Below are 17,450 nucleotides of genomic sequence, written 5' to 3'. Positions count from 1 at the left end.
ACTATTTGTACCAATCAAGCTACACTCTTGGATTTCTTATTTGCATAAAAATGGACCAATCTAGAACTAGGGCAAGCACGTTGTCTATACAAGCCAGCCTCCCCCTTGTGGAGAGGAGAGCATGTACTTTTCAATTTCCACTGGTTGCTATTTCCTTGGTTTGCAAAACTGTTCACCGGATTAAAGTTTCTCTTTTTACGACACCCTAGATGAGGACACTATTGACATTAGATTGGTGGCACCAATCTTTTGTTAACAGGTTGATGGAGAAAAGGTACCACTGGCCCAAGTTGCAATTAGATACCAGAGCACTGCAAGCAGAACAAGACAAAGAGGATCCTATTGTGCACCTCTACAAATTATCTTGTAAAGGAGGAATGTATCCTTTATATGTCTTAAACTTTCTTCTCCAATCATTTCTCCTTTAATAGTTGTAACATCCTCAACTTTCCAGAATATCTATGAGGTGAAGCATTTGGTTGGTTAGAAAGAAGGAACATAAGGCCTTGGTGAATACAATAGGGAAAAAAAGGAGTTTATTTTCTTCGTCTGGTTGTACACCACTGTGAGGGATGAGACAACTAGCCAAATTCCTTGTTCTTATTTTTTTAAAACACAATTATTCTTATCTTGATTATCCATAAAGAACTTTAAGATTCGTATTTGAAAGTCTTCTGTAAATTTGTGGTAGATAAGAAGTGTGTCTCCCTGTACCTGACCTTACAGGGTGCCCAGGGTAGCATGGTGCGCGTGCGCGTGCTTAATAAGTAGCTTTCAATGCTGGTGGTATTTGAAAGGTTATACATTTTAAAGGGTATTTTGTTCCTCTTTTTGTTGGCAGGACCAAGGAGCTTCCTTTTCTAAGACCAGTGCTATTTGAACTCAGTGAAAGTACACTTTGTTCTAGGAGAATTGCCATATGAAAGCCTAGAATATATATTGAGTTCTTTCAAATAAGGGGGGAAATGATGTTCTAAGACAGTGAGTGCTGACTTGGTGCTGAATGAATAATTGTTATGTGCTCTTTTATTCACAGGCTCGTTTCTCATATGTGCGGATGAAATATCTTTTCTTTTCCTGGTTGGCAGTTTTCGTTGGAAGCTGGGTTATATATGTGCAGTACTCCACCTATACAGAACTATGCAGAGGAAAGGACTGTAAGAAAATAATAGTAAGTATTTTTTATTTCCTGGTACATGGAAAAACCTAGATTAATAACATTATATTTACTACTTATATATATATAATAATATTTTCAAAAAGTAAAAGTTAATTTTGACCGTAGAGTTGTGCTGAACTTCTTAGCATTTTGGTAGGACTATTCCCCACTTAGGAAAATCAAATATTCAGAAGTCTAAATACATAATACATACATAATACAGACTAGTGTCAGAGCATCATCATTACAAAGAGGGATTTTTATTTTTCAAATATACTTGAAGTTTGCCCTAGCTGGTTTGGCTCAGTGGATACAGAGTTGGCCTGCAGACTGAAGGGTCCCAGGTTCACTTCCGGTCAAGGGCACATGCCCGGGTTGTGGGCTCGATCCCCAGGAGGCAGCTGATCAATGATTCTCTCTCATCATTGATGTTTCTATCTCCCTCTCTCTTCCTTTCTGAAATCAATAAAAATATATTTAAAAGATATATATATACTAATAAAAGGGTAATATGCTAATTAGACTGGATAGACTGGACATCTTCTGGTTGTCCCGTCCTCCTTCTGGATAAAGCCATGGTGGCAGGGGCCGAGGCAGAGGCAGTTAGGGGCGATCAGGCTGGCAGGGGAGGGTGGTTAGGGGCGATCAGGCTGGCAGGCAGAGAGGTTAGGGGCAATCAGGCCGGCAGGCAGAGGGGTTAGGGGTGATCAGGCAGGCAGGCAGAGGGGTTAGGGACGACGATTAGGCAGGCAGGCAGAGGGGTTAGGGGTGATCAGGCAGGCAGGCAGAGGGGTTAGAGACGACGATCAGGCAGGCAGGCAGGTGAGCTGTTAGGAGCCAGTGGTCCCAAATTGTAAGAGGGATATTCGACTGCCGGTTTAGGCTCAGGGATCAGGACTAAACTGGCAGTCGGACATCCCCCAAGGGGTCCCGGATTGGAGAGGGTGCAGGCCAGGCTGAGGCACCCCCCCCCCGTGCACGAATTTTGTGTACCAGGCCGCTAGTCTACACTAATAAAAGAGAAACATGCAAATTGACCATCCCTCTGCTACGCCCACCAGCAATCAGGGGCAAGTATGCAAATTAACCCAACAAAGATGGTGGTTAATTTGCATACGCAGGCGTGAAGCGAAGACTGAAGATAGCATAGAAGAAAGCCAAGTGCTGCAGAAGGGAGTGAAGCAGCAAAGGGAGGGAGCGAGGCAGCAGAGAACGGAGGGAGCGAGGCAGCGGAGACGGGAGGAAGCGAGGCAGTGGAGAAGGGAGCAAAGCCTGCCTCAGCGGGCTTCACTCCCTTCTCTGCTTTGCTCAGGCCGCAGGAATAGGCCCGAGGAAGCCTTATTCTTGCAGGAATCTTCCTGCAACGGGCCTCTAGTATATATATATATAGATCTATAGAAATACTTGAAGTTGGGTTTACTCTAATCAGATGGTTTTTTTGTTTACAGTTTGAAAGTGTTATACACAGGCACCCTTTCCAGAACACATTTTTTGAATAAATGTAGTCATTCTCGAATAACAGAAATTTATCTAAAAAGCATAAACATTCATTTATAATTTAATTTCTATTCTAACGTTTGGCTATACCTCTGGAAGATTGCTCTGTCAGTCTAAGACTTCTAGTACTAATCCTTGCTTACATAGCACATATATTTTAAATGTTTGAGGCTAAGTAAATTTAACTCCTTGTTTTCTGCTAATATATTCTGATGTAAATAATATTAAAACATTTAATCTGAGAATTATATTTTTGGTAGTAATGATTGTTTGGATTCCAATTATTATAACTTATTAAAGATTCTATCATTATTGAGTGGTTATCTTTACCCAAGCCAGTGGTGCTAGGTGTGTGCATGTAGCAGGGGACTAGACATCCTGACCTTACAAACTTACAGGAGGAATGAAAATGAGGAACTACAGGAGGGTAAGATAAATATTACAATAGCAAATGTTAAAGGACAGTGGTCGGCAAATCGCGGCTCACGAGCCACATGCGGCTCTTTGGCCCCTTGAGTGTGGCTCTTCCACAAAATACCACGTGCGGGCGCGCACGTCCAGTGCGATTGAAACTTCGTGGCCCATGTGCAGAAGTCGGTTTTTGACTCTCAAAAGAAATTTCAATCGTTGTACTGTTGATATTTGGCTCTTTTGACTAATGAGTTTGCCGACCACTGTTATAGGAACATAAAAGAGGGAGATCTGAGCTTCCCAAAATTGTAAAAAAATAAAAATCAATTTAACTCTAGGTATTCTAAAATCCAGCCAGGATTTTTTTTTTGAAGTTTTTCCTCGGGAGTATTACAGCTTCTTAACTAAGCAAGGGGGCAGGGGGGAGAATTACTAATATAAGAAGTGTAACAGCAGAGGGGACTTATTTTTAAGTGTAAGCTTTTTAAAAACCACATATAAGTGGACCCGTATAATTTAAATTTGTGTTGTTCACGGGTCAACTGTAGAGTGGTTTCCAACTTTAGGTTATTGTAAATAATGGTGTGCAAATAGCTTTTGAATCCCTGTTTGCAATTCTTTTGGGTATATACCTAGAAGTGGAATTGCTGAATCATATAGTAGTTCTATATTTAACTTTTTGAGGTACTGCCATATTGTCTTGCTAATTCTCTTAAATATATTTCAATTCTCTGTTGAAGTTATCTGTTGTTCTGTTTATTATCTCTACCTTTTTTCTTGGACGTGAACATAGTTATTTTACAATCCTTTTTGGATGACTCCAGGGTCTGGATCATCTGTGGATCTCTTTCTATTGTCCGTGCTTACCTCTTGTTTTTGGTCCTATCATTTTGTATTTTGGCCTGCCCTGCAATTTTTTACATAATGCCTCCAGATAAAAGTTCCTTTCCCTCTAGGAGTCAGTTAGTATAATGGTAGCTGATCATCTTAACCCAATCACGGGCTGTTCGGACTGGAGGCTTGGTTGCACCTCTAGTGCAACCCTCTCTCTGCTCCAGCTATTTTTGGCTCATCCCTATTCCAAGAGGATAGGCCTCTAAGGGTTTTAACTGAGAGCCTGGGAATTCATCGGGGTTTCTCCCTCTGGCAGGTTCATAACTCGAGTCTGTATCTTGTGAGACTGCCAGAATGTCTGCTCTGCTTTTCAAAGGCTTTCCAATGAGGTTTTTAGCCTCCCATTCTGTAAGGCCTCAGGATTTGGCAAATATCCCAACAGGATAACTGGCTGTATGCTTGAGGCTCCCTTAGTTTCCTATTTTTAAAGTGCTCACTGGTTTCTTATCCCCAGCAGCAGCTCTGACCTCCGCTCATGCCCAGTATTGGCAAAATCCTCAAGGGAAAAAGAAGCTATGAGTCAGCTCATCTCTCTGAGGTTCTTTTTTTTTTTTTTTTAATATATTTTTATTGATTTTAGAGAGAGGAAGGAGGGAAGGGAAGGAGAGAGGGAGGGAGGGAAACTTCGATTGGTTGCCTCCTGCACTCACCCTGACTGGGGATCAAACCCACAACCTGGGTGTGCACCCTCACCTGATGGGAATTGAACCTGTGACCTTTTGGTGCTTGGGAGGACGCTCAACCAACTGAGCCGCACTGGCCAAGGCTCTCTAAAGTTCTTCTAGCTCCTTCAGAGTCACCGCCCAAAGCATGGTGTACCAAGTTCCCACCCTTGTAAGGACTGAACTAGGTTTTTATCTTCCCTAAGACTGTGTTTCAGGTCATACATCTGAGGGCAATCGCAGCCACAAAATCTAGGCTCATCTCTTTCGAATCTTATCCTCTCCTATATCTTGATCAAGTAGTATCTTAGAAGCTCTTAGAACCTTTAATATATACCTTAAAAACATTTTTTCTGCTTCCTTCTTAGTTTTAATCAAACAATTCCTATGCAATATTAGTACTGTCTTACTTAGTACTATTTATCTTAGTACTATTAGTTTTGATAGGTTTTAAGAACATAATTCCTAAATGCAGAGAAACTACAATTTTTTTTAAGCCAGCCTTAGTGAAAAGATACACTTTAGGCTCAGAACATTTTCTCATCATTTTCAAGTTTTAGTAAAATAAGCATTAAATTATGCTCTCCATCTATTTCTTATCAATTAGTATTTTTTAAATTTACCTTTATTGTTGAAAGTATTACAGATGTCCCCCTTTTTCTCCCCATTGACCCCTCCACTCTGCTCCTCCCCCCGCCACCCAGGCCTTCACCTCACTATTATCTTTGTCCGTGGGTTATGCATATATGCATATACATTTTTTTGCTTAATCTCTTCCTGCCCCTCCCCTCCTGCCCTTCTCTCTGAGATTCATCAGTAAAGTGAAATTAAAGTCTCCAGAGGACTAAAAATCACAATCTGCCTCAGCTTACATGGATTTCTTCTTCTCTGTATATCTGTCTCTGTCTTTTTCCTTCTCTCTCCATATGTGTGTGAGGGGTCATATCTATTGTAGTGGTTAAAAGCATAAGCATTGGAATAAAAGAGCTTCGGGTTTGAGCTCTACCTTTGCCGTTCCTTAGCTGTATAAGCTTGGGCAAGTTATTTAGCTTCAGCAAAATGAGGATTAATACTATGTGTCTCATCAAATGGTTGTGAGGATAAAATGAGTTCATGTATTAAAAGGTTAATAATACTGTATTGTATATTTGAAAGTTGCCAAGAGAGTAGATTTAAAAGTTATCAAAAGAAAAAAAAGTTGCAACTACGGATGCTAACTAGACTTATTGTGGTGAATTATTTCACAATATAGATGGTCCCCAATTTATGATGGTTCGACTTACGTGTGTGTGTTTTTTTTTAATTCTCATCCGAGGATATTTTTCATTGATTTTTAGGAAGAGTGGAAGAGAGAGGGAAAGACAGAGAGAAACATCGATGTGAGAGAAACACATCGATTGGTTGCCTCCAGCACAAGCCCCATCCAGGGCCTGTGCCAGGGAGGAGCCTGCAACCAAGGTACGTGCCCTTGACCAGAATCAAACCTAGGACCCTTTAGTTCCCAGGCGGAAGCTCTATCTGCTGAACCAAACCAGATAGGGCAAGGTATAAATTTTATTAATTCAAGTTTATTGTGTCCCTTAGTAATGTCTTACAGTTTTCTTATTGACATTTTATGGTAAATTCTTTCCAAAGTATTTTAGTTTTTTAATTTCCATTATAAGTAGGGCTTTTTCTTCCCTTATATTTTCTAATTGTGATTTTTATGTCAAAGGAATTGACTTCTATAAATTAATATGGGACTCCACTAATTGTTTCTCCAATTTCCTTTATTTTTTCGTCTAACTTTATTGGCTACTACTGGAATTTAATTCAATTTTATTTAATATGCTAATAATAGTAGGTACCTAACCATATCATTCCTAATACTGAAACATCCTTGCAATACTAAAAAAATCCTACAAAATGCCGAAACCGGTTTGGCTCAGTGGATAGAGCGTCGGCCTGCAAACTGAAGGGTCCCAGGTTTGATTCCGGTCAGGGGCATGTACCTTGGTTGCGGGCACAGCCCCATTGTGAGGTGTGCAGGAGGCAGCTGATTGATGTTTCTCTCTCATCGATGTTTCTAGCTCTCTATCCCTCTCTCTTCCTCTCTGTAGAAAATCAATAAAATATATATATTAAAAAAAAAATCCTACAAAGTATGTATTTCTTCTGATGTACTCTGGATTCCATTTCATTATTTTATTTAGCTTTCTTTTTTTCTAAACTTTCTTGAGAGATATTGGTCTACTGTTTACTCTTTTGGGGGATCCCAATATTTGGTGGGTTTTGATTTCATTGTTACGTTGCCTTGAAAAAAAATTTTTGGAAGATTTTGTTATAAAAAAATTTTTAATCAGTAAAAATCCAAAATAAACAAGTAAAAAAATAAAAATAAAAAGCAATAGGAAAAAATATCCTCAGATGAGGATTAACCAAAAAACAAAAAAAAAAAAAAAAACATGAGGGAGGAAGAGAGCTTTTTCCTTCTATGCCTTTTTCAGGACATTATTTAATGTTGATATTTTCGGCACATTCCTCTATGATCCAGAAAGAGGGTCTACCTGGATACTAGTGAGGAATCACTGTGCCATTCGGTTAACCTTCGTGGCTATTATACTAGCATGTGCTTTAAAATTGAAGCATGAAAAGATGAAAGAGCCTCTAAATTTTATTACAGTCTCTTTTAAGATTTAATTCCTAGAGGTGATGGTTTGGTGCTTTAAACAACTAGCTTCACATGCACTAGATTTGATGTATCTGGAGCCGTGTTTCCAGTTAGATAGCAGTACATAACTAATTATTTCATTTAGCTTTGCATCTGCTTAGGATCAATCATTATTATTTGACTCCAAAAATTCATTTTGTTCCATTACCCTATATTTTTTAAATATATGGAACCAATCTACTTGGAACATACTGTTTGTAAAGTACGTGCAAGCTGCCCTAGCCAGTTTGGCTCAGTGGATTGAGCGTTGGCCTGCGGACTGAAGGGTCCCAGGTTCTATTCAGTCAAGGGCACATGCCCAGGTTGTGGGCTCCATTCCCAGAGGGGGGCGTGCAGGAGGCAGCCGATCAATGATTCTCTCTCTTTGCTGTTGCTATCTCTCCCTCTCCCTTCCTCTTTGACATCAATAACAGTAAATTAAAAATAAAAAAGTACATACAAGCTTAACCTTTTCCTTTGAAGAAAAGGTTAGTCTTCCTGTGTGCCAGCTTGAGTTAGGTTGTCAATCTTTTCTTTGTGAATTTATAGGAAAATGTTTACTGAACAAGTTTATTTTAAATCTCAACAGACATAAACTTTATTCTAAGAATAATCTTGCTGGTTAAATTATAATGGCACCTCTGGTGGCCTTCATGTGTTATGCTGCACTCTTATGTCACGTGATGTTCACCGTGATCCTGAAACAAATGGTGTCATTGGAATCATTCACATCATTCCTGAGAAGCATTAAAGAAACTGAGGGTGAAAGCCAGTTTGGAAGAAACAAGCCAGTAATAAAACACTGTGTCATTTTAGTTCTGTGCTTACTAGCCCTGTGCTACAGCCTGGAGATGAATAAGACCCCGCCCTGAAGATGCTTACAGAGTAGTAGAGGATATGGAAAAATAAACAAGAAGCACATGATTGAGACTGGAAATAGTGTTGCTGGATTTAGCCAAAAATAAACAAACAAAACAAAACCTGGCCCAGCCGGGTGTTGCTCAGTGGTTGAGCGTCGACCTATGAAGCAGGAGGTCACAGTTCGACTCCTGATCAGGGCACATGCCGGGGTTGTGGGCTCGATCCCCAGTGTGGGGCATGCAGGAGACAGCCAATAGATTATTCTCTCTCATCATTGATGTTTCTCTCTCTCCCTCTTCCTTGCTCTCTGAAATCAATAAAAATATATATTTTTTAAAATACCAGGATCTTGGCTATTTTAAATAATGCTGCAATGAAGGTAGGGGTGCATATATCTTTTAGAGTTAGTGTTTTCATATTTTTTTATAAATATTCACAAATGGAATTGCTGGATCATATGGTAGTTCTGTTTTTTAATTTCTTGAGGAATGTCCATACTACATCTTGAAGCATATGTCAGAATTTCCTTTTTAAGGCTATACCGTATTCCATTATATGTGTACGCCACATTTTGTTTATCCATTCATCCATTGATGGACCCTTGGGTTGCTTCTACCTTTTGGTTGGGACGTAGTTTTAAATTAACCGAATCCAGTTTGGTCATGCATGTGCCTTAGATTCTATTTTGAAAGATGATAGCAGCCACTGAAAATGTTTGCTATAGGTGAGTATCAATACGCCCATGTAACCAAATTCTAGGTTATAATGAAAATGATTTCTGCTATATATTTAGGTATTGGTTCAGCACATATTTACTTACAAGCAGTCACACAGCATTTCATATCGTCAGTCTTTAAACTCATCGAAGTTCTCACTGTCATTTTAGGAGCTCTGTCAATTGGCATGAAAGATTTGCTCAAGGCAGAAGCAATGATATCCAGGGGCAAGCTTATTACCCTTATAATGAGTATGAGGGAAGTGGGAATTCCGAACCAGTGATTCTCAATGTCTCTTTTTGACCAGCAGCAATGGTATCATCTGGCAACTTGCTACAAATGCAAATTTCCAGCCCCACCTAAAACCTAAGGAGTGAGAAACTCTCAGACACGTTCAACATCTGTGATTTAGCAAGACCTCCAGGACTCCTGACACTCCTAAAGTGTGAGAGCCTCTGATGCAAAACGATTCGCTCTGGGTACTTCCCTAAAGATAAAGGTTATAACTTCTCGTGAAAGGGTAGGGAATATCTCATCCTTTAGCCAATTCACGTATCTTAAATACCTTTAATTGCGCCAATAGCCATTTTTAACATTCACCATGATATTTAACAGGTCACAGATGTCACCAATAATTTGCTAATTAACTAATCTTAGAAATGGATTGATCTTTTAAAAATTTTTTATTGATTTTTTTTTTTTTTTTTAGAAAGGAAGGCAGAGAGAGAGCGATAGCCTCTCTTACACGCCTGAACTGGAAGTCGAACCTGCCAACCTTTCAGTGTACAGGATGACGCTCCAACTAACTGAGCCACACAGGCCAGGGCAGAGATGGCTCAATCCTGACCAAGATATGGAGCATAGGTTTCCTTATTACCTCATCAGAACCCTAGCTGAGCACCTGTACATCCCTGCATTCCTGATTAGGATATTAGTGGCATCTGGACTATGCACTCCCACCACCACCACCACCACCACCACCACTGCACTGTGTATACTGATGAATTTTAAAGTAAATTAGAGACATTATAACAGAATGGGAGGAAAGAGAGAAGAGGGGGTTTGTATGGTTAGAGAGAGAGGAAAGGGGAGAGTGTAATCAGCACTATTAATGGCTGAAGGAAAAGAAGTCAGGAGAGAGGGGGGAAAAATGAAAAGTTGAAGACACAGTGAGAGTGCAGAGAATGGTGAAGATTTTAAATAGTTGATGCAGGGCATGGGAGAGGATGCTGACTAGAGACTTGGAAATTTTTCAGGCATAATTGAGAACCCACCTCTGCTGTTTTCTTCTAAGTAAGGACAAATTGATAAGAGTGCCTCAAATGCATTATTAGAACATGAATATTGGGAAATTATTTAAAACCTAGCCCTGTGCATCTATCTGTTCATTGTTATTGCCCCTTTGGTACAATTTCCATGTTCATGAAATTCCTTCGACTTAGATGAGGTTTGTAAAATTTAGCCAAAGGGCGCCATCTTCTGGTACTTCAAAGTATATGCAAGCAAACGAGGGTGTATATAGTAAAATTGTAGTAATAAAAAAAATCTTAGGAAAGGACAAACCTTTGACGTTTTCTGCTGAGTTTTCTATTGTAAACTTGAACATTCTTTATAATATCTGTGTCTATTTAGCTAGAAGATCAGATTGCTGACAGTGATTATAGTTGTATATGGCCCTGTCTGAAAAACAAAACAAAACAGTGTGTGGCTAACCATCCTTTTTAAACAAGCATGAGGGAAATTTGCTTTTGGTTCGGGATGGAAGCCACAAGTTGAAGAGCCTGTTCTTTGTGACTGCCTCTCCGATGCAGGGTTGGCTCGAGGCCTCTGCTCAAAACAAGAATGTGATTCTTGTAGCTGAATGCCAGACTTATCTTCACTGCTTAACAGTTTACTGATAAGGGAGTGGTTTGTCCTTTTCAGTTTGGTTTGCTTTAAATTTTATGGAAAAGTATTAATTTTATCTTCAATGAGGTCTTAAAATCAAATTACTATGTTCTTTTTTTGTTTTGTTTTTTTTAAAGGTCAAAGGCTAAGGTGACCAGATTTTAACATTGGAAAAGCGGGACACCATTGACTGGGGGGTGGGGGGAGGGGGGGTCTCTTTTTAAAAAATATATATTTTATTGATTTTCTACAGAGAGGAAGAGAGAGGGATAGAGAGTTAGAAACATCGATGAGAGAGAAACATCGATCAGCTGCCTCTTGCACACCCCCTACTGGGGATGTGCCCGCAACCAAGGTACATGCCCTTGACCGGAATCAAACCTGGGACCCTTGAGTCCGCAGGCCGACGCTCTATCCACTGAGCCAAACCAGTTTTGGCAAATTACTATGTTCTTTATGGTGGTTATTTAATAAAAATTTATCAGACACTTAAATACCAAACTCTGTGCTAGAGGGGAAGTTCAAAGATATATATGTCAGTGTCTTCAAATCCTTTTACTTCCTACCGGGGAAGATAACATGAACATAAATGATGATAGATTTGGGAACATAAGGAAAGAAGGGAGGAAGAATTTAGGCTCAGGAAGGAAATACACAGCCTTACGATTATTCATTCATTGGAAGATGGGTGTTGTGAAAAGGGTCCCGGTTAAATCTGGACCTGGGCAGAGTTATGGATGAAGTGTCCCTCCGGACTCCGGGGCCACAGATCAGGACGGTCGAAGGGGAGAGCTGCTAGTCCTGCCCCCGAAGTTGTCCACAGTAAAATGCCCCATTGCTGGGTAAAGACCCAGCACCCACTTCATTCATTCGTCCATTCCGCAAGTGCTGTTTATGTGCATTGGATGGTATGTCAGACATGTGTGTGAAGTCCTCAGGAAACCAAGGTGGGCGTCCTGGCCCCACTTGGTGCTTGTGCAGAGGGGGTGACTGTGACCTGATCCCCTCAGCAGGAGCCCTGGGACGGGCATCTGACCCTGCCATTATGAGGCCTGCTTTATGCGTCCGCTCTGGGATAAGTCATTCTGGCTCTTTCACCTCAGTGGTTAAAAGCTCAGGCTCTGGAGGCAGACTAGCTGAGTTAGTCAGATTTCAGCACCACCACTAACCTGCTCTGCAAGTTTCTTAACCTCTTCTTAACCACTCTTGCCTCAGTTTCTTTATCAGTAAAATGGAGATAATTCCTCTTTCATAGGGAGGTTGTAAAGATTAAAGAGATATACATGAAAAGCTCTTAAACAGTGATGAGGCATAGAAAACAATATGATAAATACCCGTGTACCTACCATCTTCTAGCAAATCTGAACCTTTCACCATATTTGCTTCACTTTTAAAAAGAAAAAAATGACTACAGTCCAGCTGAAGCTCTCTTGATCTTCCCTGATAGTCTCTTTCCTCCTCCCCAGAGGAACCACCATCGTGAATTTGGTGTGAGTCCTTGCCAGCACATTTTCATCATTCACTGTGTGTATAGGGGCATATAAATAATATGTAATATTGCTCTGTATGTTACTAAACTTTAATAAGTGATACTAAACTGCACATATTCTACAACCTTTTCCATTTGAAATTGTTTTTAGCATTTTTCTATTTGATATGTATAGGCCAAATTCTCTCATTTTAATTACTGTATTTTATAGTATTTTATTATATGAATATACCACAATTTATTCGGCCACTCGCTTGATGGACATTTATGTTGTTACCTAGTTTTCACTTACTGCACCCTGAGGTCCTCCTAGACTGTACCTTGACCTGATATTTTTTGTTACTGATTCTATTTTTTTAATGTTTATTAGTCTTATTCAGATTTTCTATTTCTTTTTGCATCATTTTATTATTTACTAGAGGCCCGGTGCACGAAATTCGTGCACGGAGGGGGGTTGTCCCTCAGCCCAGCCTGTACCCTCTCCAATCTGGGACCCTTGAGGGCAGTCGGACATCCCTCTCACAATCCAGACTGCTGCTCCCAACTGCTTGCCTGCCTGCCTTCCTGATTGCCCCTGCTTCTGCCTGCCAGCCTGATCACCCCCTAACCACTCCGCTGCCAGCCTGTTGCCCCCAACTGCCCTCCTCTGCCAGCCTGGTTACCCCTAACTGCCCTTCCTGCAGGGTTGATCACCTCCAATGCCCTCCCTTGCAGGCTTGGTCCCTCTCAACTGCCCTTCCTTGCAGGCCGGGTGCCTCCCAACTGCCCTCTCCTGCTGGCCATCTTGTGGTGGATCTTGTGTCCACATGGGGGCAGAATCTTTGACCACATGGGGGCAGCTATATTGTTGTTGCAGTGATGATCAATCTGCATTACTCTTTTATTAGATAGGATGTTTTTCTAGAAAAATTGCTTATTTCAATTGTTTATTGCCATAGAGTTGTTTATATTATTCACTATCATTTCCCTTTCTTTTCTAGACATCTTTATTTGTGCCTCCTCTTTTTCTTTTCTTTTATTATTTTTATTGATCTTAGAGAGAAGAAGGAAGGTGGGTGAGAGAGAGGGGAGGGAGAGAGAGAGAGAGAGAGCGGGAGAGAGACATCAGTGTGAGAGGAACATCTATCGGTTGCCTTCCACACTCGCCCTAACCAGGGATGTACCTATGACCTTTTGGTGTTGGGGCAATGCTCTCACCATCTGAGCCACACAGGCCAGGGCGCCTCCTCTTTCTCTTACGATCGGTCTTGATAAAGATTCATCTCTTCCGTTAAAGTTTTAAAAGAACTAGCTTCTTGTATCATTGGTCTTTCTTTCCATTCATTTCTGTGGGGGTTTTGTTTGTTTTTTTCTCTTCTTTGGGGGGGCTTACTCTGTTATTGTTATAACAACAATGGTTTGTTGTTGTTTTTAAGTCTCTTTAGTGGAGTGCTAACTATTTATATTGTCTCTTGCTTTTTCATCATTGTGTTTAGAGCTGACAGTTTCCCTGTAAGAACAGGGTAGCTGCATCCCACAGATTTTCATTTGTATACCTTTGTTGATGTTCAGTTCTAGATATTTTGCATTTCCATTGTGATTTCCCCGTTAGTCCACAAATTAGTTAGGAATGTGCTTTTCAGTTTCCACACATGTCTGTGTTTATTTTGATTTCTCATTTCTTTGTGGTCAGAGGATGTGGTTTATACAATCTTTATTCCTTGGAAAACCTAAACCACACCTTTCAGAGGTTTCATCCCAGCTTATGAATAAGGCCTCAGAACTCCCACCACCTTTGCCTCAATAAATAAACGCGCCAATGAAATTGATGGCCGTCTGGTACCAAGCAAAGATACCAAACAGATGGTTCTGCATTTCCTAAAAATCCCTACAAGTTGCCGAAACCGGTTTGGCTCAGTGGCTAGAGCGTCAGCCTGTGGACTCAAGGGCCCCAGGTTCGATTCCGGTCAAGGGCATGTACCTTGGTTGCGGGCACATCCCCAGTGGGGGGTGTGCAGGAGGCAGCTGGTTGATGTTTCTCTCTCATCAATGTTTCTGACTCTCTATCCCTCTCTCTTCCTCTCTGTAAAAAATCAATAAAATATATTTAAAAAAAAAAAATCCCTACAAGTTGAACCTGGGGAAGAAAATATTGAGCATCTCTCTGTGTGATCCCTGCCTCCCGAACTTGAGTCTAAGAACTATTGCTCTGGGAGCATTATCTCGATTCGTTGAGGTTCTGCTTCCCGGCATATGTCGACAGTTTGGCTCAAATAAACTCACAAAAATTCTTTTAAAAAAAAGAACCGTTGCTCTGCTCCTCCGATGAAGATGAAACCTAATACAACCAGGTCTGAAGGAGAAAGCAAGCACGGCTCAGGGCTCACCTAGGACTTCTCTGCTGTTGATAGCTGAAGGGCAACAATGCCTGGGTGTTGGCACTTACCTCTGCACATGGGCAGGGCTCTCCATCTCTGTCAGGGCTCTTCTGTCCTCACATCAAACTGTGGGCAGTGTCAGACCCAAGCCTTAATATATCCACTTAGTGGAAATGGAAGAAACAATACTTTCCAATCACAATACAATAAAACTTGAAATTAACAAAAATCTATCTGGAAAATTTTAAAATATCCTTTTAATTCTTGAGCCAAAGAGAAAGTGCAAATTGAAAATTTAAGTATCTAGGAAACAACTTCAATAATATATATTTAAAAATATATCAGTGCCCTGGATGGGTAGTTCAGTTGGTTAGAGCCGTGGTTGGCAAACTGCGGCTCTTTGGCCCCTTGAATGTGGCTCTTCCACAAAATACCACGACCTGGGCGAGTCTATTTTGAAGAAGTGGCGTTAGAAGAAGTTTTTAAGTTTAAAAAATTTGGCTCTCAAAAGAAATTTCAATCGTTGTACTGTTGATATTTGGCTCTGTTGACTAATGAGTTTGCCGACCACTGGGTTAGAGCATCGTCTCAATGTGCCAAGGTTCTGTGTTCGATCCCTGGTCAGAGCACATACAAGAATCAACTAATAAATGTATAAATGAATGGAACAACAATTCAATGTTTCTCTCCTTTCCTTTCTCTCTAAAATCAATAAAAATAAAATAAAATATATCAGAAACTAAAGATAAAGCTAAAGAAAAATTGAAGAACTATTTAGAGAAGCATATAAAGTCTTAATTACATTAATAAATGACAAAAAAAACAAAAGAGATGAATTAAAAATTTATTAAATTAGAAAAAATGTAAAGAAAGCAGAAATAATGAATTAACCAATACAAAATAAAAATAAAAGACTATGTTCCTATTAGAAGCAATAATAAAATTTTATACTTTGTTTCATCCCATCTTCTTTATTCCACCTAATTTTAATCAATGTATTATTACTAGTAGTTCTGCTAGTGATTTTCTCTATACTTTTGAATATATTTCTGTCTCTATAATTTGACTTATTAGATGTAAATGTTATCTTTTGACCACGAATAGTAAAGATAAGGAAATCAACATTCTTTTGCCACATGCCATCTTCTTACATGTCCCCTCCTTGAGTTTTGTTAGTTTTATTTTACTAGCATCTTTATATATAAAAGCCTAAGTAACTGGAACGACTGGTCGCTATGACATGCACTGACCACCAGGGGATAGACGCTCAATGCAGGAGCTGCCCCGTAGTGGTCAGTGCGCTTTCACAGTCAACCTCCCCCGGGCCGGCAGGCCCCAGGCTGGGATGGGGAACTGGGAGTGGGTGGCGGTGGACGAGGCCCCTTTCCCAGGGGGGCCGAGAGCCGGCTCCCTCCTCAGGGCCGGCGGCCAACCTCCCGTGCCCTGATCCTCTCTCCCCAATCGGCCTGCTGCCCACCCGCTGCAGTGGCAGTGTGGCAGCGAAGGAAGGAGGAGAGGGGAGGCGGGGAACTGCGCAGTGGCGGGGCGCCGACGATGGCAGCATCGGCATCTGGCATCCGTTCCTTTTGTGCCCGGCCCGGCGACCATCACCTCCTCTCCGGCCTGGCCCTGATCGCCGGCCAGGCCTAGGGACCCCACCCGTGCATGAATTTCGTGCACCGGGCCTGTAGTAGTTTATAATAACATTCTGAACAATATACAGTAGTGCTAACGAGAATGAGCTGTGTGACCTTGAGCAAGTTACTTAACAGATATTTCTGTTTCCTTATTTTTACCATAGATATAACAACAGGTTCGATGGATTTAATAGGGTTGTTGTCATGATGATAAAAGAACAGTGCCTGACACATTGTAAGCATCTATTAACATATCAGATATTGTATGAACAATTATCAAGAAATAGATTCCCAGAGTTATTTTACTCCCAGTCCAACATTTCAACTGGCTTTCATGTTTAGTTTCTCCATTCGTCTCTTGGTTGCCTGAAATACATTTTCTAATGGTTCAAGAGATGCTATTGGATGTTATATTTTCTGATCCTAATGTGTTTAAAAGCGTTTGATGCCTTTTACTTGAAAAAAAGTTTGGCTATGTAAAATAACTATTGCTATTACTGAGCACTTATGATCTGTTGAGGTCTTATTTTAAACCTTTTCATTAAGTCCTTTGAATTCACAGTAATATTTGTTCTGCTTCATGACATTTTTCTGGAAATTTTATTTATCTGACACTTGCTTTTCCTATTCCTTTCCTCCTTTATCTTGTACATTTGTTATACAAGCCTCATATTTGTTTTCTTTTGATTGTTACTCACTACTGAGTATTTATAGGAAGCAACTGGGGCAGTGAACTGAGCCTGTAGTGAAGCTGCTGTGCCGAGTGTGTGTGTGTGTGTGTGTGTGTGTGTGTGTGTGTGTGTGCGCGCGCGCGCGCGTGTGTGTGTGTGTGTGTGTGTGTGTGTGTGTGTGTGTGTGAAGGTGAGACAGAGAGACACTCACTCAGATTGGTTAAGCCTGCATATCTCCCTGGCAATTACAAGCTGCTCATGATACAGTGTTTTCCAACCCGTTTCATTAACAGACTACCTCCAACATAGATAACATTTGTAAGGATTTCCTCAGTCAGCACTGCCTGGCCCGGCTGCTTCATGATGCCAGATAGAGTCCTTGGACGCTCCTACAGCTGTGTCCCTTAAGCCTTCAGTGCAGACCAGGGTGATGGTTCTTCTCCTCAGATGTACCTCCTGTGCAGTGTTTTGCCAGCTTTGTCTGAGAATTGAGGTCAGAGCAGGTATTTAATCTCAGCAT

General features: G+C 40.8%; 1 protein-coding gene across 1 annotated transcript in view; it reads left to right on the top strand.

Moving 5' to 3' along the window:
- DIPK1A (divergent protein kinase domain 1A) overlaps nt 1-17,450 on the top strand; it is a 122,490-nt gene that overhangs the window by 95,486 nt on the left and 9,554 nt on the right. The window contains exon 2 of the mRNA XM_054721365.1: nt 1,037-1,171. Coding sequence (XP_054577340.1) covers nt 1,037-1,171 — 135 coding nt within the window. The remainder of the gene's footprint in view (nt 1-1,036; nt 1,172-17,450) is intronic.

The sequence above is a fragment of the Eptesicus fuscus genome, chromosome 9, assembly GCF_027574615.1.
Source record: "Eptesicus fuscus isolate TK198812 chromosome 9, DD_ASM_mEF_20220401, whole genome shotgun sequence".
Taxonomy (NCBI): domain Eukaryota; kingdom Metazoa; phylum Chordata; class Mammalia; order Chiroptera; family Vespertilionidae; genus Eptesicus; species Eptesicus fuscus.
Note: the sequence above shows the minus strand (reverse complement) of the source record. Positions and strands in the feature narration are given on the sequence as shown.